The 24,375-nt window shown below is 35.1% G+C and overlaps 1 protein-coding gene across 1 annotated transcript in view; it reads right to left on the minus strand.

Moving 5' to 3' along the window:
* Window positions 1–24,375, minus strand: part of LOC150103773 (carnitine O-acetyltransferase-like) — a 179,270-nt gene that overhangs the window by 138,565 nt on the left and 16,330 nt on the right. The window contains exon 3 of the mRNA XM_090397071.1: window positions 1,720–1,806. Within this exon, the coding sequence (XP_090253197.1) occupies window positions 1,720–1,806 (87 nt within the window). The remainder of the gene's footprint in view (window positions 1–1,719; window positions 1,807–24,375) is intronic.

Consider the following 24,375-nt stretch of genomic DNA (forward strand, 5'->3'; position numbering starts at 1 on the left):
CTCATCAGCTATCATCAACAATACTCCTCCCCCCATTTTATTCTCTCTGTCATTCCTGAACACACTATACCCGTCACATTCAATCCCACTAGTTATATCATCTACAGTCAGCCATGTTTCACACCTATAACCTGTGGTCTGGAAGTGCCAACCATGGCCAAAAACTCTTCCTTCTTGTTCCTAATACTCCTAGTATTAGTGTACATGAATTTAAGACCCCCATTAGCCCCAACCCTACCTTGATGCCTTATATTAACTATCCCACACTGATTTGTTGTCCTTATTTGCTCTGGCATATTATATTCATTCTTACATTCAACTGCCTCCATAACGACTGTATCTCTACCCCTCCCCTAATAAATCTAGTTTCCCTGAATTTGCACATCCACTGCATTCAGCAACACTTTCTCAAGTCTCCTTACACCGTAACCATTCAAATGCAAGCCATCCATCTTATATAGATTCTTTCGCACATCAAACTCACTCCACACATCCACAAATTCCACACCACTCGTCATACATAACCCACGCATAAAGTCATTTGCAATTATGGCCCTCCTTTTAAACATTTCACTGTCATACCGTGGCAAAAGACTAATCATTCTAACTCTCTCACCCTTTTCTTTTGCTACCTCAAACAATTCATTCAGGTCTTCTATCATTTCCATTTTATCTCCTTTCAAATCATTCGTACCTGCCACAACAATCATTTCTTTCACCCTTTCCTTTTGCTCTCTAATAGACGCAGTTACGTCCTTTATGGTCGCACCAGGTTGGTACGATTTGGTCAAATCCTCTACTAACACACCTCGTACTAACGAGTCTCCATACAGCACTCTATCCTTCATTTTGTTCATGTTCACATTCATACGTCTATTTTTCCTGTCATACCTTTTATTATTGGTTGGTTCATTCAGTCTACTTTTGTTCATGCACTCTAGCTGCTGTTTTGCTCTTTCTATCGCACTATTCAACAACGCGATCTCACTCAATGCATCTATCTCATCTTTTTTGTTTTCTGAGAAACCATTTATACTATCATTCATACTTTCTACATTCACACTCTCACAATTTTCATGTACAACCTTGCCGTTTCTTGTCATATCCCTATATCCTTCATTTTGAAGGTTGACAAAAATATCACACTCACGATCCGAAATACACTTAATTCCGCATTCTCCCTACATTTTCTACACACATTCAATCCTTTATCATCATCTAACCACACTCCGACCGCACTCCGCAAAGCGTACATTTCACAGCTAGTACACTGACTCATTTCTTTTATGCTACCGTTCTTTGATAACGATGGCGAACCTTCATTACTGGCCGCCATTTTCCGACGCACAGGTGCCATATTTATCTGTAACGTGTTTTGTGAAACTAAACGTTATAACACACCAAAAATAGACGCACTAAAATACGCAAGGCAAACAAAACAAAACTACACAATATTAAGTAATTTGTATCGATAACTGAAAATGATACTTATCTTATCTGGAGCTTGCACGAACACTACTCATTACGAATTCATCTAGCGGCGACTTCCGACATAGATTATGTTATAAAACACTTTAGTACACTAACCACGTTAATAAAGCTCTAATAATATACCAAAATTAAACGCTTAAGTCCATTAAACTGAATCCAAAAAAAAAGCATTGTGTAGTCCAGATTAATTTTTTTCCCTAATCATCTGAAATGCAAACAGCTTCATACCCAGTTTTCAAGCGTATTTCTTCTTTGTTCTAGAAGGCTGTACAATTTTTCTCCTATTCCACCAGGCCTTATAAAGTCTTGCACTATCTGGGAAAAAAAAAAAAGCAAAGCATATTAATTTTATATTCAGATTAGAGCACAATAAAATAATTAGACTTTAAATGTTATCTTTTAGAATAGTTCAATGAGCAAGTTTCCTACTGAGTAACAAAATAACTGATAGCTTCTTCTGACATGGACATCATAAAAGAAGAAAGCAGTGAGAGGCCATCAATTCAGAGAACATCAAAAGGCAAAGTCATAAAGAGAAATTTCAGTATATATATATATATATATATATATATATATATATATAAACACACACACACAGTGTATTCCATCATCAACATTAATTTTGATGATCTATTATGGCCTATTTTGGCTTATAGATCGGAAGCTATTTGGTTTCTTTAAAAGATGACCTGATCTCCTTTTCTTTGTATAGTTTAGACCGTTTTTTTTTTAAATTGTAAGTCCCATCCACAAATGGTTCTACACCTACAGGTGGGCTAACGTTTTTTATATATTTTTACATAATTCAAAAAATTCCAAACATGGAATTTTTTTAGGGCACTAGACTGTGAGTAAAGAGGATAGTGGTTCCAAACTGGTCAATGAAATTCAACTGATGCCTACATAAAATTTCTCTATCTTTTCAAGCTCAGTGAGATTCAAATCCGCAGCCTGTTGGCTGGAGAGTGGGTACACTATCCACTGTCTGTGAATCTTCAAACAATCTGTTTGCATTCATCTAATATCTTCACCTCCATTGTGTTTATATCTATTTCTCTGTTCTGGTTCTTGTTTAATTCTTTATTTAATTTCTTTTATAATCAAATAGGATACTGTTTGTTGCTTTCTTATAAATTTAACTTTAGCTGTCATTAATCTTTTTTGTTTTGTTGTCCAGATTTTACTTCCAAATATTTGTTTTGGCACACATCATTTTTATTAACTTTTAATCTAGTATGTAACTGCATCTGGTTAGACTTAAGTGCAGAATTTATTACTCCTATTTAGGGAGAGAAAGAGAGAGAGAGATTCTGTAATATACCTGCAAACCATTACTTTTCATTTTTATATGTAATCATGCATCATAAATAAGTAAAAGGATTCTTCTTCTACTTCATCCATAGTCTATGAAGACCATTGGAGCACTATAAGGTGACAGTCTTAACATACTCTCTCCAGGTGTTTCTGTCTTGTGATCTTCTTAACAATGTGGAGAACAAAGAATTAGTCCATTTTTTAATATTATTTATCCTAGATGATTTTAAGTTACCTCCAGGTTTTTTTTTACCAGAAGTCAAGCCCTCTAGTGCTAATTTAGGTATGCTATCTAGCTACATGGCCCAGCCACCAGCACTGTTTCCAACATGTTTTAGTAATGATATTTTCTTGAGTTCTAGCAATGGAGCAGATTTTCCATCTAATCTCATCATTTGTTATGTGTGCCATGTATGGTAGTTTCAAAAGTTTTCTTCATTACTTCATCTAAAGGCCAATAAGTAAAAGAATTAACTTGGTCCAAAAATTTATTCTTTATTAGTTTTACTTTTAGCTGGGTATACTTTTAGTCAATTTTCTAATGAGATTATCATATTAAAATTTTTTTCATCATCATTATCCTTTCAAAGAGTTAGGCTCAGTGGCCTTCCAGTCTCATTCCATCTTTTCTTGACTTCAATATCCTCCAACTAGGTGGTATCAAAGTTTCCCTCTCTCTCTTTTTTTTTGGGGGGGGAGGGGATACATGGAATAGGACTACATGGCGAGGCCTGGTGTGAAACCAGGCCTCGCCATTTAGTCCTATTGTTTGCTTTTTTGGCAGCCTCAACTCTCTGAAGATCAGTCACTCCACACACACGCCATCCATCCATCTCATTGATGGTCTACCCCTGCCTCTTTTTCCAGGAACTTTACCTTCTATTACTGTTCTGATAAGTCCTCCTTTCATCCTTTCTATGTGTCCAAAATATTTTAACTTTCTTCTGTCAATATCCTTAAGGAGCCTTAAAGTTTTACTAATCTTTTCTAACACCCATTCATTTGTACGCCTTTCAGTATATGATATCCTCAACAGCCTTCTGTAACACCACATCCCAAAAGCAGATATCCGTTTCTTATCTGACTTCTTTAGGTTCCAAGTCTCGCATCCATAAGTCGCTGTTGGAAAAACAACTGCATCTAAAATCCTGAAGTTTGTTCCCATGGAGATAGATCCATCCTTCCAGATTTTAGACAGGTCTCTGACTGATGTTTTAGCCATTCCTAACCTTTTTCTGACATCTTCTGAACAGCAATTCTTCACATTAATAATGGATCCCAGGTACTCAAACTTGCTGACTTCCTCAATTCTTTCTCCGTTAAGGTACACTTGTTTCTCAAGAGCTTTTCTGTTTGTTTTTCCTTTGAGAACCATGATCTTTGTCTTGCTAGAATTGAGTTGAAGTCCTCTGTTATTACTGATCTTGTTAACTTTGTTAAGAATTAGTCCTAGTTCTTCCATGTCATTACAAAGGAGTACTGTATCATCAGCATACCTCAGATTACTGATCAATCTATCTCCTATCCAATTCCTGTCCTGCGCTCATCCAATGCTTCACGCATGATGTCCTCTGCATATATACTAAACAAGTGAGGAGAAAGTAAACATCCTTGTCTAACTCCTTTTCCAACTTGAAGCAAGCCAGTCAGTCAGTCCAACACCTGTTCTTACTGTGGCTTCTTGTTCCTTATACAATTTGGCTATCAACCTGATAGTGTGTTGAGGAAAACCCATTCTTTTCATTACTTCCCACAGTTTCACATGCTCAACACAGTCAAAAGCTTTAGAGTAGTCTAAGAAACACATTACCAGAGGGAGTCTGAATTCTTTATATTTTTCTATGATCTGTCTAAGGCAAAGGATCTGATCTCTGGTGCCCCTACCTTTCCTAAAACCTGCTTGTTCCTTGGGCATCTCTGCCTCAACTTTGGCCTCAATCCTATTTAGCATGATCGTTAATAAAATTTTGCTTGCATGAGATATCAAACTAATAGTTCTATAATTCTTGCATGCCTTCATATCACCTTTCTTGTGTAGTGGTATGAAAACTGACTTCTTCCAGTCTCTAGGCCATGATCCTGTCTCCCATATCCTTGTAATCAATCTATGAGACACTCTTTTCCCTCCATCCCCTGTAGCCTTAATTAACTCTGCTGGGATTTCATCTGCACCTGGGGCTAAATCCTATTTAGCATGATCGTTAATAAAATTTTGCTTGCATGAGATATCAAACTAATAGTTCTATAATTCTTGCATGCCTTCATATCACCTTTCTTGTGTAGTGGTATGAAAACTGACTTCTTCCAGTCTCTAGGCCATGATCCTGTCTCCCATATCCTTGTAATCAATCTATGAGACACTCTTTTCCCTCCATCCCCTGTAGCCTTAATTAACTCTGCTGGGATTTCATCTGCACCTGGGGCCTTGCTGTTGAGCTGCTTAACTGCTCTTTCAACTTCATGCCTAAGGGGAGAAGGTTCCCAATCAAAATTTTCTTGGTGGGAGGACTCCACATTTTCTTTATCCACTCTGCTGTGCAGTTCCTCACAGTATTCTTTCCATCTGTTTTTGATTTCCAACTCTTCTGTTAATAATGATCCATTCCTGTCTTTGATGACATTCAAAACTTCTGCTTTAAGTCATGAACTAAATAAAACATCCTTTTATAATTATGCGTTCTCATCTGGAACTCTATTTCTTCACATTTATTAGTATAGAACTTTTCCTTGTCTTGCTTGATGGCTCTTCTGATTTCTCTATGTAATCTCTTGTATTCTTCGGTCCTTGTGTCTCTTTGTTTTTCCAATCGCCTTCTTTTGATTAGTTCCCATGGCTCAGTACTAGAAATGTTTTAATTACATTTCTAGTACCGAGTGGGACCACATTTGGCATACATGACAGCAACAACCCTTCGGGGAATGCTTTCAACAAATACATCGCAACAGGAATATTCTTCCATTAGTGCCGAAAAGCAACCTTCATTGCCAATGCTGATGACAGCCGCTGTGGTCTGGAGCGAATTTGGAGTTCTAATTCATTCCAAATATGTTCAATGGGATTGAGGTTCTGACTCTGAGTCGACCAGTCCAGCACTTCAATGTTGTTTTTTGTGGAAACCAGTCACGGACACGAAGTGCAGTACGGCATGGAGCATTGTCGTGCTAAAACATGCAAGAGTAACTGCCAAAATACTTCCACAGCGTCGGAAGCATGAAGTTGTCGAAGGTGTCCAAGTGGCCATCAAACTTGACAGTTGGAATGATGCGGTCATGCCAGTACCGTTCCTTGGGTAATCTCCAGATCCAAAACGACTATCAGAGTGAAACATTTGAAAGCATGATTCATCACTCCACAGAACCCTTTTCAAATCATCTATGATCCGGGAACGGTGTGAAAGCAACCAGTCCAAAAGTCATTTGGCATTGGGGGGGGGGGTGATGTGCTGCTTGTTTGCAGCAGCTCTGCCATCGTAACATAAGGCATACAACTCTCTGCGCACAGTTCTAGTTCTATGCTGACAGATTTCTGCACAGCATATTCCGGGTTGATCCAATATTTAGCTACAGTAACTGAGGCATTTTCAAGGACACAGATAATAAAGGTAAACAAAGTCTAAGAATACAGAATATCAAGCAAGCAAGCATTCAAATATTTTGAATATACTCTCTTGTGCACAGGCAAGGGGACAGGATTTTGGTTGATTTATATGTAGAATTACAGTCTTCCAAATGCTGGAAGTTTTACATCCACATTTCTTTAAGTTATGCATTTTCCTACATGCTGTATAGCTCTATAGAAGAACATAGGTAAATTCCTAAAATAACTGTGACTTTTTAGTGCAACCCTATTTCTCCATGTAGCTGCATATATTGTGCCTAACACATAGTGTGCTACTAAACTATGCCCATATTAGTTCGTAGCTGTATAATTTTGGTGTTCTTCTCTGTTCCGCTACTGATTCTGTATGGCTGTGCATAATGTGTAAACTTCATCTTTTGGAGAGCGGATAAGGGATGCTAGTTTTAAAATTGGTTTTTATAGGCAGTTTGAAAATTTATTGAGAATATTTTAATTATTGAGGATATTGTTTTTTGCTCAAATAGTCCTTTAATATAAGGATTTACTACTGTTTTTTGAAGTGATCTAATTGCTCTAATAGTTAGTCTGGTTTTATTCAAGGTTTTATGATTTATTATTTTTTACAGGATTGTAACCATTGTTGGTGAAATTATTAAATGTCTATTCTAATTCTTTTTTTTTTTTTTTTTTTTTAGTATACAGTATTGTCATTTGAGCAAATAGCTCTAGCTCTATATGTAAATATTTATATTATGCCATGGTGGTGGTGATTTATGTCCAGATATTTGTTAATATATGTGCTGTCTCTGTAGATGGTATAAGAAAGATTGTCATCTGTGATCTGGAAGTTTACGGTAAATAACAATCGTGTCGGGGCTGTGTGGCGAAATACTGAATACCTGGTCAACATATAATTACAACTGGGAGAATGTAATTATATGCTTAAATAATTCAATAAATAAGATAAAAGACCACTTTTGACTGTGCCTAGAGAGCGGGTTAAAATATTTCAATGCTTGACTGATATTTTGTGTTCTTACTCAATTTACTTTGTAAATTGAGTAAGAAACAGAAAATTATCTTTATCTTAGAAAATGCTTTATTTGCTGTTTAGTAAAAATACTGGTCTTGAATTAAAATAGTTTTTATTTAATTTCAGTGTTATTATTAATAGGCTCCTCCATAGCTCAATTGGTTTTGTCCATTTCTTTTGATTGGAAAGACCTGGATTCAAATACCGTCTACGACAAAAAAATCATTTATTAAACCTTTTTAATTGAAGGCAACACAGCAAGTTTCGTACAGTAGTGGGAAGATTTTCTCCTGAAACCCGGAATTTAGGCATAGAAAAATAGGCCTGGATAGCTCAGTTGAAATGGCACTTTCATCTTCTGCACTAGGTGAAGATAGCCTTATAGTTCAAGTCTAGTCGCCAACTAGAGGAACTTTTTCTAAGCCTGTCTTTGACCGGTTCCCAAGTTAGTCTATCTCTGGCAAGTGTTTTTTTTTTTCTCCTGGAAACTCGGGTTTTTCGTGCCGTAAACTCTAGAAAATCGACTATAGAACCCACAGTATTTCAGACAGTAACATATCCTGTTAGGGTTAGGTACCATCTGTTGGTACCTAACCCTAACAGCACTTGTTTTCCTGTGTCTTTATCAGTGCCACCTATAATTAGTGATAGAAACGGGCAAGCTATCTCTGATTGGCTACCAGTGGAGATTGAAATGCCCACTCAGTCTCTGAAAGCTAGATAGGGTTAAAAGGCCTCACCTACTCCCAATAAGGGAATAAAAGGCTGATTTATTTTATTTTTAACTCGGAATTTTCATTCTGCAAACCTCTTCTGAGAGTTTATGTAGACCATTGGGTCATATAAAGGTGACAGTCCTGATATAGTTTCTTCAGGTGTTTTTGTCCTGGGATCTCTTTAAGATCGAGAAAGAAGAATTGGTCCATTTTCTAGTATTATCCAGGGGATTCAACACATTAATCAGATTTGAAAGAATCCCATGACAAGCAATTGAACCTAACATGAAAGGGAAAGTGCATATAAGTGTTAGTAAACCATTAAACATCTCTACTAACATGTATAACCAACAGATAAGTCTGAATAAGAGTTTTACTGCATACAAAGATTGCATTGGAAGATATTGAAATTGTTCACTACAGGAATTTTCTAGAAATGAAGAAGAAAACCTCCACTTGACTACATCTACTTGATTCTATAGATTTGAAGAGCAAAATTATCATTCATAATGCCCTGATATACTGTGGAACATATAATGATATCTCAAAAATTATTCAGATATATACTTTATTAAACCATTTTATCTACTCCCCCTTCCTAAAAAATAAATAAATAACTTGATTCGTTTTTTCACAGTTCTTTTGAACACACTTTAGGTGTTGAAGTGACTCTCAAGCTTGTCTCGGTAGCACAATAAGAGATTTTTATTCTAATTTCTTTGGATGGCATACTGTTTTTCTGATATAAAATTTGGATTGGCTACATCTTTGAAACAATACAAAAAGAAAAATTAAATTTTCATATGTTATCTTGACATCAATACTAGAAATCCAGCTCCTTCTTTTATATAAATAAATAATAAATCTGCTAATGCCTTTTTATTCCCAAAAGGGTGTAGGCGAGGCAATTTAGCCCTAACTTTTTAAGACCAGTATGCCTCTGCCATTAACCAACTTACATTAACCTACATTAACCCATTAACCAATCATGGAATAGCTGGCCTAAGACTACTGATGGTTTTAAGTAAGGTAGGCGACTGATGCTCTCTCGTAATCCTTATCTCTAACTCTATATATAATTGTCTGAAATAGTGCGAGTCCTGCGGTCGATTTTCTTAAGTTTACCGGATGAAAAGACTGAGTTTCAGGAGAAAATATGACACTTGCACGTGCCAGAGATCGACTAAGTCGAGAATTCGTCGAAGAAAGGTTTAGAAAAAGTTCCTCTACTCAGCGACTAGAATCGAGCTTAAAACGATGTCTCTTCGAATGACGTGCAAACGTCATTTCCGCAGGGCTCATAATTCATAGTTCGTAATACTCATTTAGAATACTAACAGTATTCTAAACAATATCTCCCAGATGAGTCTTTGACTCCATGAGGTCTTGGGTAATAATAATAATATTCTTACTGCCAACGATATTGTACATATATTTCTGAAAGCATAAGCTTGTTCCTATGTATAAATTGTTCAAAAAAATACAAAGCACCCAAACAAAACCACCCTGAGAAGTTTTTAATTTCCTTCCACAAAAACTTCAAAGAGATTGAAGCATATTGTAAAATTATACACAATTATGCACAATCGTGCTCAAGAATGGGCAGGAGGGGAGAGGCTCTTTAGAAGTTTCTGACTTTCTTATAATACCTTATTTCCCTTATGGTCTTTCCAGGAATAAAAACTGCATTTATAATAGCCACTTTGGAATGATAATAAAATACAGTTAACTACAACACTCTACCTCATTGATACTCTTGTTAACTCTGTCTTGCTATACGGATATGAGAGTTGAGCATTGCTAAAAAGATGAGAAAACACTATTGGCCTTCGAGATGAAATGCTACAGAAACTTTTGAAGGTAACAAATGACAAGAAAAAAATCGTTAGAAGGAAAGTCGCACCATTGCCAGAACACAAGAAAATATCACTAAAACAACGTCGGAAACAGCTCCGGTGGCTGGGCACGTGGCTAGATTTTATAGTTTACTTAAAATATCACTAGAGGGCTTGACTTCTGTTAAATAACAATGAGAGAGACCTAGAATCACCTGGCCAGATAATATTAGAAAATCGACTAATTCTTCTTTCTCAATCTTGTTAAGGAGCTCCCAAGACAGGAGGAACACACAGAGAGACTATGTTAAGACTGTCACTTTTGTAGTGCCCAACATAAATCACATAACGTTTTGCATATGTGCAATGATCTTTATACTCTGTATAGTCTCTGCGATGTCTATACAGCCAAAGAACCATAATTATGTTAGTACTGACCAGGGTCGCCGAGAGGGGGTGACATCTGAGACTTTCGTCACAAGCCCCGCATCTAAAAGGGCCCTTCAGAATGAAGGTCATTCTGAAGCTGTTGCTCTAAAACGATATTTTTCAAGTTTTAAAGCAATACTTTTTGCAACAATTTGGTTTAAAATTTTAGATTCCATTGATGAGTGAAATAAAATATTGCAATCTAGTACCATATCGATTGATATTGCAATAACAAATGTTGAGTCTCTTCTGAAAGAACTTGAACATTTTAGAAATAAGTGGCAAGATGTTCCCTCTGAAGCTACACTTGTTGCAATTGATTTGGGTATATCCCCAAATGTCGAAAAACGTTCGAAAGCGAAGAGAATAAAGCTAGCAGATGGGGATGATATACAAGGACATTTTAAAAGACCTGTATATTTTGTTATACTGGATACAATTATTTCCCAACTGCACGTACGTTTCACATCTTTAAAAACATTCTAAATTTATTTTCACCAATATTAAATTTTCAAACAATGAATTATCAAGAAATTTCTGACTCGTGCAATAATTTAATAAATAAATATTCGAAAGACTTAACATCATTTCTGAAAGACGAAATCTATCACATAAAAAAGATTTATGTTATACCAGGATTAGACTTATTAAATACCATTTATAAATTTCAACTTCACGGTGTTTTTCACGAAATATGTATTTCAATCAGAATTTTTTGCACAATACCAGTAACAGTTGCCGAAGGTGAAATCGCGTTTAGTAAACTTTCAGCAATAAAGAGCTTCAGTAGACATCAATGCTCCAGGAAAGATTAAACGGCCTAGCTTTGCTATAAATAGAACATGACCTGGCAATGAAAATTGATTATGACGAGGTGATTAAAGGCCCCAATTTTTTAAGTGGGGCCCGAACCACAGACTTGTCACGGGCCCGAAAATTTCTCTCTGCGGCCCTGGTACTGACATTCAATATAACACATTAAAGAAGTAGGAACGCCAAGAGTGCAGGTGTCAGAAATGTGCCAGTGGCAAGATGTTTAACAAATTATCGGAAACTGTCACCCTATAAAAGGCGCTTAGCTACCAAATTACCAAGAGCGCTGAAAACATAGCTATGCTGCTACAACATATCCTATTCCTATTTTAATACCAAAACCTAGACGAAGAAATGCTTACGTTATTCTTTGTTTATACAGAATCACTAACTATAAAATCATATTCCAGTGTTGCGGCAGTGCTGCCATCTTCTGACTTTAGTTGACTAATGCATTCAATTATCCTGTCTGTTATGTCATCCATAGGAGACAGAACAACTCTTGTATAGGTGTAGCGGAAAAAATCGAACGTATATGATCTTCATCCACACACACAGTAGGCAAATGGTTGAGGAAGACATTTTTTTAAATATTATTACCAAATCTGACAGAACATTTTAGACAGCTTTTTTTTGTTTTAAGTCTCGAACACCCCAATACATTTTACTTCTAAACCCATTTCAATATTACATGCAAATAATATTAATTTTAATCTAATACTTACATATTCAAAATAATTATACTTGCACTATATCTTATGAAAAATATTTAAATCAGTGCTAATCTTATTTCAAAATGGGTATTCGTTTACTAATACAGTATTCGTAACTTTTATCTCAAGAAAGTATACCGCCTTATATTAGTTTTTAAAGTTTAAAAAATTTAATCTATAAAGAAACAAATAAAATATAAACTAAGCATAGTTTTTTGATATATAAGGAAGATTATAATAAAACTTCTTGCTCTTGATTTATATTCCAATTTTATTTTCTTTCATGGCATTCGAGGACGAGAAATGTTGAAACATAATAATGGAAATCGTAGCACAGTGACAGTGATGCAAATATTTATTTGCCACAGGATCTCTCTCTCTCTCACACACACACACACACACACACACACACTGCAGATCCTTCATGTACAGTACTAAATACTGTAAACGGTTTCAGAATATCTCCTTAATAATTATGGGGTTCGAAGACCGGACTCATCTTCGGGTCCAGCTAAGGATAGCTGCAGAACCACCATTAAAATCTTTATAAGTTATCATATATATATATATATATATGATAACTTATAAAGATTTTAATGAGAATAATAATACAACTAGTATCGGCCTATAACAGCCTTCCTCAGGTATTCATAAAGGGGAAAAAAATAGTAATTAACATTGAAGTATCTAAAACAACTGAAAATTCAATTATGTGTGGTAAAAATTGCCACACATAATTGATACATAAAAAACGTTGTATTTTTTCAAGTTGTTCTAACAGGCGTGCCATTGTTTGCAAGTGTGCGTGCAGGCTCACGTGAACGCCAATACTGAATAACTGCATCATGGCTATCTGGGATGTTATAACTCAAATTGTTGTTTAAGTGGACAGGGTTCAGCAGGATTTCCCTTGATTCTACAATTTTTCTCTCAAACTCATCATCACAGCGAAAAATATTTTCTGATCTATCCCAGCAAACGGAGTGGCTTTGTTGATCATCATTAGGATTATTTGAAAAAAGAACATGACTGGATAACGCAGTTGCATGAGATCTTTTGAAAGAGATGTCTCTCTTATGCTCTTCTATACGTTGTTCAATAGATTTGTTAGTTTGTCCCAAATAAGGGATATTGCAATCGCACCATAATTTATATTCACCTGGATATTTTAGATAGTGATGAGTAGGCTTTGGATGGCTGATTAGAGAACGGAATTTAGGAAGTGTGGTGAAGAACGTCCTGATATTATATTTTTTTTAAGGACTTCAGCTAATTTTTTAGAGACTGTGCTAATGTACGGAATGGAGACGCTACCTTTAAAATCAATAGTTTCTGTTGTGCACTGCCTAGGAGGATCCAGAAGAAATTTCTTAATCGTTTTTTCAGAGTATCCATTTTGTTTAAAGATAAGAGTGAGGTGATTTATTTCTTTTTGTAGTTCATCTGGTTCATTCAAGAGAGAGCGTGCTCTGTGTCCTAAGGTAGATATAGTTCTAAGTTTTTGTGGTGGAAAATGATGAGCAGGTTTTCTGTATATATAGATTTTTAATCTTTCAGAGCATCGTGTAAGCATGACATCCAGGAAAGGTAAGGAGTTATTATTTTCTAGATGAGCAGTAAATTTTATATTAGGATGTTGGATGTTTAGATGATGAAGAAAATCTATGAGAGATGTGTGCCCGTGATTCCAAATAATAAAAATATCATCAACATATCATTTCCAAACTTTTGGTTTAAACGAGAAGGAAGATATGACTTTGGTTTCAAAATCTTCAAGGAAGATGTTAGCCAGAACTGGGGACAAAGGATTGCCCATTGCCAGGCCTTGTTTTTGTTGGTAAACGGAGTCCTGATATCTGAAGTAACCAGAATGAATGCAATGCTTTAATAAAGTGAACATTTGTTTTGGATAATTTCTCCTTCAGTAATGTAAGAATCTCGTCTGTAGGAACGCTAGTAAATAAAGATATAATGTCAAAACTTGCTAGAATGTCATTTTCATTGATGGGAATATCTTTTATATGAGAAACAAAATCTGTGGTGTTTTTGATGAAAGATGAAGATTTATTGGAGCAGCACTTGAGGTACTTTGCTAGATATTTGGGAAGTTTATACGAAGGTGAGTTAATTCCTTCCACAATTGGGCGAAGAGGGATCTTTTCTTTATGAATTTTGGGAACTCCATAGATACGTGGGATAAGAGGATGTAGAGAGCGTAAAGAGAGGCGAACATTATGAGGAAGTTCACTCGTAGTCTTGAACAAGTTGTTTGTACGGTTTTGTAATTCTCTTGTAGGATCTTCCTGAAGAATTGAATATGTCGAATTATCTTCAAGTAATTGAAGCATTTTGTTGTGGTAATCTTCAGAGTTGAGGATGACCGTGGAATTGCCTTTATCCGCTGGTAAAATAATAATGTTACTATTCTGTTTTAGATTTTTTAATCATTTGGCGAAACTTCTTCGTATTGAATCGATTTTCATTATCAATAATGCTAAACCTCCAACAGATAATATTTCTCTGGCTGAAAGACAAGCCCTAGTATTATTAATTATTAATTATCATTAATAATCCTCAGTGATTATTAATGATATTAAATTACTTGGTTATCCTAATATACAATATCCCCAAGTTAAAAAATTTATTATATATTTATATATATATGTAATATATACATATATATACACAGTATATATACATACAGTATATATATATATATATATATATATATATATATATATATATATATATATATATATATATATATATATATATATATATATTTTCATTTTTAATATATATACACAGTATATATATATATATATATATATATATATATATATAATTAGAGAATTATAACAAATTGAGATTTATTTGAAAACGCAACATGTTTCGTCGAGATTGACTTCATTACGCGTTAAGAACATAGAAAGATATTAAAAGACGCTGAAATAAACATTGAGACACTCTAAAACTATACAATTATAAAGTTATGATATTCGACTGTAAATTACAGTTATTATGAACTTGAGCTATAGTCCGTGTTAAAGTTCTATTGTTGTACACTTGCGCGTGTGTGGAACCACGCGATCTCCGGTATCTGATAGTAGAGCTGAAAGAGTCAGGCAAATTATAGCTGAGATTATTGTTCATATGAAGAGGGTCCAAGGTGATTTCTTTTGACTCTACAATGCGGCGTTCTACCTCATCATGGCAAATGTGTAGGTTTGAAGTTGTTGTCCAATTTACTTCATGTTGGCGGCTTTCGTTGTTCGTGTTTATTGAAAACAGGACATGGCCTGACAGGGCAGTTGCTCTGGTTCACTTATTATGCAATGTCTCTCTGGTGCTCCTCGAGACGTAGGAGAATAGATTTCTCCGTTTGGCCATAGTAAGGTTTTCCGCACTCACATGTGACTTTGTATACACCTGGAAATTGTAGAAGGTTGTGAGATTGTTTATATTGAAACTTGATCTTATTTTTGGAAGAGTCGAGAAGCACGTTTGTATGTTGAATTTCTTTAAGATTCTACTCAGTTTTTTGGATAGTGTGCTGATATATGGCAAGGATATATAACCTTTGGAGTCGTTCTGTGTCTCTACGTTGCTACGTTGACGGTGGGATAACATCTTAAATGGACCTTTAAAAGCAATGGCTACTCTTTAAAAAGTATAAACAAGAGCCATTGCTTTTAAAGGTCCATTTAAGATGTTGTAGTTCTTTTTTTAGTTCTTCTTCATCTGATAGTACAGATCTTGCACGATTCGCAAGAGTTGATATAATACCCAACTTTTGCGCTGGATGATGATGTGAGGACTCATGCAAATATCTGTCCGTGTGTGTTGGCTTTCTAAATATAGAGACTTTTATTGATTCAGGCGTCTTGATGAGTTTATATCAAGGAAACAGAGGGAACTATTTTCTTCAATCTCCATGGTCAATTTTATATCCCGATGGAGGTAGTTTAAATTGTTGAGAAACCTGATGAAGTCAATCTCGACGAAACATGTTGCGCTTTCAAATAAATCTCAATTTGTTATAATTCTCAGGTTTTTAGTCAGTTTATATTAAAAATGAACATGTCGCAACCCCGAGTTAATAGTAGTAGTCATATATTTATATATACAGGGTGATCGGGATAAATTTGACAGTTTCGTAAGGAAAAAGAAAATCTTCTTTGTATCTATTAAATTTAATGAATTGACAAAACAACATTACAGGCAGAGTTAATTACAATACTATCAACAAGATTTACTCAAAATAACCACCATTAGCATCGATCACAGCTTCAATTCTGCTTCGGAACCTCGAACAAGCTGATGCTACAGTCTCCCTGGGAAGGGCCGCAAAAACTGTTTTAATTTTATCCATTAACTGGGCTTTTGTATTACTGGAAGTGCGATTGGTGTCTTTTTCAACTGCGCCCCATACAAAATAATCCATGGGGTTAAGGTCTGGGGAGTTTGGAGGCCAAACATTTGGACTGGTGAAGTCGTAGAAATTTTCAGACAACCATTTTTGACTTTTCTCAGAGGTGTGGCAAGGGGCCGAATCCTGCTGCCATACATACGGCCTACCATTGGCTACCCTTGTTATCCAGGGCTTGACTACAGTTAGCAACTCCACGAACAAAGCCCGAATTCCAATGCCAGGGTTCTTCAACACCTGTTCCTGCAGATTTGCGAGGAATTCTGCTGTACGAACGCAATCAGATCGTCTGCTAGGGATCTTTCTTCTTGCTACATCCTCGTAGTCACCATTGCAAGTCTCTAGTTCATGCCTGATTGTTTTTACTGTATTCAGGGAGCATTGGGCAGCAGTCGTAATATCCTTATTTTGATGGCGGGCACGAATCATCATGATACAAGTTATTCTCTTCCATGATTCAGGTGGGTTCCAGCTATCCATCCTTTCTGACATCTTGTATATGAATGAAGAAGGGTCCAAACTTTTAAATGAAGAGAAGTGTGTGTTAATACATGTAACTTACGGGAAAATATAATTAATTATAAATATGTCAAATTTATCCCGAACACCCTGTATATATATATATATATATATATATATATATGACAGAATGATCATTAACTCGGTTAACATACATAGTTTTATGAAAAATTGAATGACTAGAACCGAGATTTAAGTAAAAAGGTTTTAATATAAAAACTACTAGTTTCTGCCTGTAACAGCCTTCTTCAGGTGACATTATAAAAGAAAGAAAACACACTAAAACACTGAAGCTTACATAAACTATGAACATAACAGAGAGTCTCTATACATAATTGACATTAAATCATTGTGGTTGTATTTAAAGCTGTTCTGTTCTTTCGTTAGTTGTATTGTTGGGAAAGTGCGTGTGCTTGTAGCATCTCGTGAACGCCAGTACATGATTACAGCTGAATGACAATCTGGGAGGTTGTAGCTCAAGTTATTATTTAGATGAACAAGATTGAAGACGATTTTTCTAGATTCCACGATTTTTCTCTCTAGTTCATCATTGCAACGGAAGATGTTAGTAGATTTTTCCCAGCAGACTTTGTGAGTTTGGTTTTCATCATTAGGATTAACCGAGAAAAGGATATGGCTTGATAAGGCACTGGCTTGCTGTCTCTTGTAAGTAATGTCTCTCATGTGTTCTTCCATACGCAATTCGACAGATTTGTCTGTCTGCCCAAAATAAGGAGCATCACAATCACACAATATTTTATATACACCAGGGTATTTGAGTTGATGATGACAACGTTTTGGGTGGCTAATTAAGAAACGGAGCTTTGGAAGTGGAGTGAACAAGGTTCTGATATTGTATTTTCTTAGAACTTTTGCTAATTTATGTGAAACTACTTATGTAAGGAATAGATATATTGCCTTTGAATCTATTTGTTTCTTCTGACTGATGTCTAGGATAATTAAGAAGGAATTTTTCAATGATTTTCTTGGAATATCCATTAACTTCGGAAGAAGTTTTCAGATGGTTTATTTCTGTAAGAAGTTCATTTGGGTCATCAAAAAGAGAACGGGCTCTATGTCATTAAAAATAAATAAATAAATAAATAAAAATATATATATATATATATATATTTTTTTTTTTTATATTACCTATATATTACCATACATAAGCTCAGTCTCTCAAAAATTAGCCAAGGTTCTCAAAAAATATAACATTCGAACTTTATTCACTCCGCTTCCTAAGATCCGCTCTCTAGTGAGCTGTTCAAAGCCTAGCCATCACAACCTAAAATATCCCGGTGTATACAAGATACGTGTGACTGCGACATTCCTTACTTTGGCCAGACGGATAAGGCTATCGAATTGCGTATGGAGGAGCACAGGAGGGACATCACTTACAAGAGAACACGTGCCAGTGCTTTATCCAGCCATATCCTTTTTTCTGCCGATTCTGATGATCAAATCCATAGTTATACAATCCTTTGGTTTGTATGACTATGGTTTTGATCATCAGTTAGATAGAAATGTTGATAGAAACAATTTTCCGTTGTTAGATCTATCTAACAACGGAAAATGTTGTTAGATAGATCTAACAACATTTTCCGTTGCCATGACGAATTGGAGAGAAAAATTGTAGAATCTAGAGAAATCATCTTCAACCCTGTACATTTAAATAATAATTTAAGCTATAACCTCCCAGACTGTCATTCTGCTGTGATCACATACTGGCGCTCACGAGATGCTTTACGCACGCACTCACCCAACAATGTGGCCAACGGAGGAACAGCTTTGACTACGTTAAATGTAACGTTTTCACGTTAAATATGTATAGTGACTTTCCTGTGCTGTTCACAGTTTTTATCTTCAATGTTTAATGTTTCTTTTTGTATAAAAACACCTGAAGAAGGTTGTAAAAAGCCGAAACTAGTCGTGTGATATTATGAAACCTTTTTCCTTTACTCTCGGTTTATGTCATTCAATTCTTTTTAAAAAATATGTTTAACAACCGAGTAAATCAACCTCAATACATGTATAGCCTTCATGACGAGATGTCTCTTAATAATAATAAAAGAAACTTCAACAAAACACTGAAGAAGAGAGGACTGAACTTCAACAGGTTAGTCTTTCTGAAACGCAGTAAATTCCATGCAGTCTTTCCTAAGTTTATATCTTTTAAAGAGAATATTACTTCGGCACTTGCCAAAAGAATCTATCACAAAGCAAAGTTAGACCTTCTTGCTGAAAGAATATTCGACACAAAACTACTCTCGCTTTTTTGTTTGCCAAAAAAAGTACTACATTATCTCAAATACTCGAAAAATCTCTAGACAATGAAAGTTGGCATCTTTTTAGTATGCGTAGTGAGTCTCAAGCAGCCCAAATCCAAAATAACAAATTAAAACTTATTAGGAAATTTGAAGCACTAAAAAAGAGTACAAAATAACCTGAACTTCTCGAAACCCCACATCAACCCTGAGAAAGTTGTAATTAATAAATCATCTCACATCCTTTCAGATGCAGAAAAAAGTATCCTCAGCAAGGGTTTAAATTTTATTCCTTCTCCAAAATCTATCCCAAGAGAATCACTCCTCACCAAGATAGAAAAGGCTGCTTCCTTCCTCCCTTCACAAGATGCAAAACTTCTCCGGATTGAATCCATCTTTATCATTAACAATGCTAAACCACCCATAGATAACATCTCTTCGTCGGAACGACAGGCTCTTAAGAGTTTAAAAAATAACAGAAATATATTTATTCTTCCCGCAGATAAAGGCAATGCCACAGTTGTGCTTAACTTTGAAGATTATAAAAATAAGATGCTTGAATTACTACAGACACTTACTCAATTCTTGAGAGAGATCCCACTCGTGAACTTCAAAATCGTTTCAACAATTTATTAAAAACAACATCTGGACTGTCTAGAAACATTCGCCTTTCTCTTCACTCTCTCCATCCGCATGCCACGCATATATGGAGTTCCCAAGATCCACAAGGAAAATACACCACTTCGTCCCATTGTTGAGGGCATTGATTCACCAATATACAACCTTTCAAAATATCTCGCAAAAAACCTTAAATGTTTTTCTGGCAAGTCTTCGTCTTTTATTAACAACTCTGCGGATTTTGTATCATACATTAAAGATATTACTGTTCAAGAAAATGACATCATGGCTAGCTTTGACATAGTATCCTTGTTTACAAATGTTCCTATAGACGAAGTCCTGACACTACTCAAAGATAAGTTATCTAAAAAAATGTTAGCCTTACTTACTCATTGCATCAAGTCTGGATACTTTAGATTTCAGGACACCATCTACAAGCAAAATCATGGTCTAGCAATGGGTAATCCTTTATCTCCTGTACTTGCCAACATTTATCTGGAAGATTTTGAAGTTAAAGCTATCTCTTCCTATTCCTTAGCACCTAGAATTTGGAAACGATATGTAGACGACATTTTCCTTATTTGGAGCCATGGACATGATTCTCTTCTGGATTTCCTTGAACATCTTAATAGTCAACACCGAATATCCAATTCACGGCTGAGTTTGAAACTAATGGTTCCCTGCCTTTCCTGGACGTGAAACTGACCCGTTCTTCTGAAAAGCTTAAAATTTCGATGTACAGAAAACTTACACACACACCAATAGATATTACCATTGTCAGTCCCATCATTTCCCTCCTCAGAAACTTGGAATTATTTCTACTTTGAGACACAGAGCTCGCTCTCTTCTTGACGACCCAGATGAACTTCATAAAGGAATCAATTTTCTTAGATCTACTTTCAGACTGAATGGTTATTCTCAAAAAATTACTAAAAAATACCTTTTTAATCCTCCTAGTCGCCATACTGAAGAAATGAATAATGCTAAAGGCAATATATCTCAAACTCAGTCTCTCAAAAATTAGCCAAGGTTCTCAAAAAATATAACATTAGAACTTTATTCAGTCCACTTCCTAAGATCCGCTCTCTAGTGAGCCGTTCAAAGCCTAGCCATCACAACCTAAAATATTCCGGTGTATACAAGATACGTGTGATTGCGACATTCCTTACTTTGACCAGACGGATAAGGCTATTGAATTGAGTATGGAGGAGCACAGGAGGGACATCACTTACAAGAGAACACGTGCCAGTGCTTTATCAGCCATATCCTTTTTTCTGCCGATTCTGATGATCAAAACCATAGTCATACAATCATTTGGGATAGATCTAACAACATTTTCCGTTGCCATGACGAATTGGAGAGAAAAATTGTAGAATCTAGAGAAATCATCTTCAACCCTGTACATTTAAATAATAATTTAAGCTATAACCTCTCAGACTGTCATTCTGCTGTGATCACATACTGGCGCTCACGTGATGCTTTACGCACGCACTCACCCAACAATGTGGCCAGAGCCGGCGCTAGGGTCTTTGTCGCCCGCATGCAATGTCTATCAAAGCGCCCCTGTAACGATCCGGGCGTGTGTGGTTCTTTTACGATAATAAAAATGTAAGTTATTTGAAATTTCTTAAATAAATTTTGACAAAACAGCCACACGTCGGTTCGCTAAATGTAATGAACCGGGGGTCTTGAGTAGGCAGGATAATCGTTAAAAACCCGAATATTCAAAAAAATTCTCAAAAGTTAAAGGAAATTTTGATAAAGCCACTTCACTTTAATCGTTGAATATGATGATACAGGGATTATAGCCTTCTCACCGACCCGAATCGCTAACAAAATTAAAATGAATTTTAATTTAAGTTAAAATTAATTTGAAATAAAGTTTAAAATATTCTTGCATTTTACAAGTTACTAAATTCTTAGTAACTTGTAAAAAATTTTAATAATTTTTATAAAAGGAACTATCTTTTAGGGAAATAAAAAAAACTCAAGATAGATGAGAAAATAAGAAAAGAATTCAGAAATAATTAGAACATTTAATATAAGTATTCAAAAAATAACATTCTTACAGAATAACAGAAAATAAATTAAATTACGTAAATATACTTGAATTTTTTTTTAATGAAAATTTTAGGGTTTTTGATTTCATATTCACAAAATTAGAAATAATGGTCTTAACGTCTAATTCCGCACATATATCATTTTCAATAGCTATTAACGTCAAACTAACAAGCCTTTTTTGTGACATACTTGTTCTTAAGTAGGTTTTAATCAATTTCAACTTGGAAAAGGAACGTTCACCGCTCGCTACACTAACAGGTAAGGTTAATAGTATTCTTAAAGCAATTGAAAGGTTAGGGAAAGATAAATTATTGGACACAATAAATTTAAGAATATCGAAAGGGTTTTGAATATTTAAATTATCCTTTCGAAAAATATCCCGGAAAGCACATAACTCGTCATATAGTTCTATTGCATTAACATCTTTATTGTCGCCGTCCTTCAATTTGTAGTAATCTATATATAATATACATATTATGAAAATTGAAATTATCATAATATGTTTTTAGTTGTTCAAACCGTTCTATTAACGTTGCACCGTCTAGAAGTGTATAAAACACATTCACTCTAAATTTATTTTCTGGCGATTGTGGCGTTTCGTCATGACGCTCGTAGTCAAATTGTCGGACTTCCGTACCAGTTTTAAATTCTTGTTCTCCATCCACCTCTTCACTCAGTTATTTTGCCGTTTTTAGAACTTTAAAATTTGTATCTGATCGATACTCTTGTAAGAATATTTTTAAGTTTTCGATAGATTCTAAAGCAAGTGTAATGTTCATATTTTTATCTTGAAGCATTTTACTCACAGGGTTTATTAAATTTGCAGTCCTTTATTTTAGCACATAATGTTTGTGCTTCATGCTGAGTTTTTTTATTGAAAATTTCATTACTTAAAATTTTAAAAAGTGCATCGTAAATTTCTCCTAACTGAAATCGTAGAGGACGGATTGCATTAATTTTACTTTCCCATCGCGTTTCTGAGGGCTGTTTCAATGTTAATTTTTTTACGAACTTTAAAAGGATTGCCCAACGTTTGTAAGAGAATGAAAAGAAATTGTATATTTCTTGAATAATTGCAAAGAAACTAATTGTATCTGCATTCACTTTGGCTGCATCGTTGGTGATTAAATTTAGAGTATGAGCAGCACATGGCACGTAAAAAGCTCGAGGATTTTTGTTTAAAAGCAAATTTTGGAGCTCATATGTTTTCCCTTTCATATTTGCCCCATTGTCATACCCTTGACCTCGCGTGTCTTCAATGGGAATGTTCCACTTTCAGTTGTTCCATTATTGTTGCACATAAACCACGTCCTGTGGAATCTGATATATCAGGGAAAACCTAAAAAGTTTTCCCTGATCTTGACAATTCCATTGTCACAGGACACAAAGCGAATAATAATGATAATGGTCATTTGTTCTGTTTTACTTACATCAGGTGTGCAGTTTAAAATTGTGAAATAATATTTAGATTTTCGAATTGATAATAAAATTGTATCCCTGATTGCGTTACTCAAAGTTTCCAATATTTCATTTTGACTGTCTTTACTCAAATAGTGTACTCTATTGTTTCGTTGTAGAGCCCTTTCAACATGATTTTCCATAACGGGATCAAACTTCGCAAACAGTTCGATTAATTTTTAAAAATTGCCGTTATTCCTTTCATATAATTTATCAGATGATCCGCGAAAAGTTAAATTTTGGCTACCAAGGAATTTTATAATTTCAATCAAGCGTCCTAAAACACTCGTCCAATGTTTCTTTTCCATTGAGTCTGGCAATCAATAGTAGTTTTGTTTTTTAAATTTTTATCAACTTCCTTCCATTTTAAGAAATTTTTCAAAGTTAAACTAGTCTCTGCAAAGTTGTACTTACATTTCTCCAATCGTTATAACTTTCTACAAGACTACTTGATTCGGTAGGTGCGAAAGGTTTGCAACAAAAGCAAAAAACAGAATTTGAAGTTTCGGAATAAATGAGCCATGTTCTTGGCATGAGCTCACCGTTTTCCATTTTTCTGTTATAATACGTGTCGCCAAATTTATTACCATATGTATCTATGGGATATATTATATTTTTCTTTTGAACAGGCCCCATTTCAATTAAAACGACTCGTAATTTTTCATCAATATTTCCCCATTCACCTGGATCTTTTAAATTTACAGAGACTAACAATGTGTTAGTTTCGTGGTCAACTACAACTAAATCTTCTCCTAACTGTTTTTCACTTAAATCATGCGTCTTGTTATCTTGTTCAATAGTTGCAATAGTACTTTCGTGAAAACTGGATGATGTGAACGGTTCTTCAACTCTGTTTTCTGATGTATCGAGTTGGTTACAATCTGCATCAGAATATTTTAATATTTTAACAAATTTATTAAGAGCCCCAGTTTGTTTCTTAACATCTGCTTCTTTCGCAGCATTATGCTTACGATTTTGTGCACCGGATAACTTTTTTTTTTTAATTTTTGATTCCATTTCTATTTTAAACCCACAAGAAATTATTACACAACACGACGCAGAGACGAAATAATAGTCCGCACTGCGCTACTGCCAGTAGCCT

The sequence above is a fragment of the Typopeltis vanoorti genome, chromosome 8 (genome assembly GCF_054136105.1).
Source record: "Typopeltis vanoorti isolate ZY-2024b chromosome 8, IOZ_Tvanoo_1.0, whole genome shotgun sequence".
Lineage (NCBI taxonomy): Eukaryota > Metazoa > Arthropoda > Arachnida > Uropygi > Thelyphonidae > Typopeltis > Typopeltis vanoorti.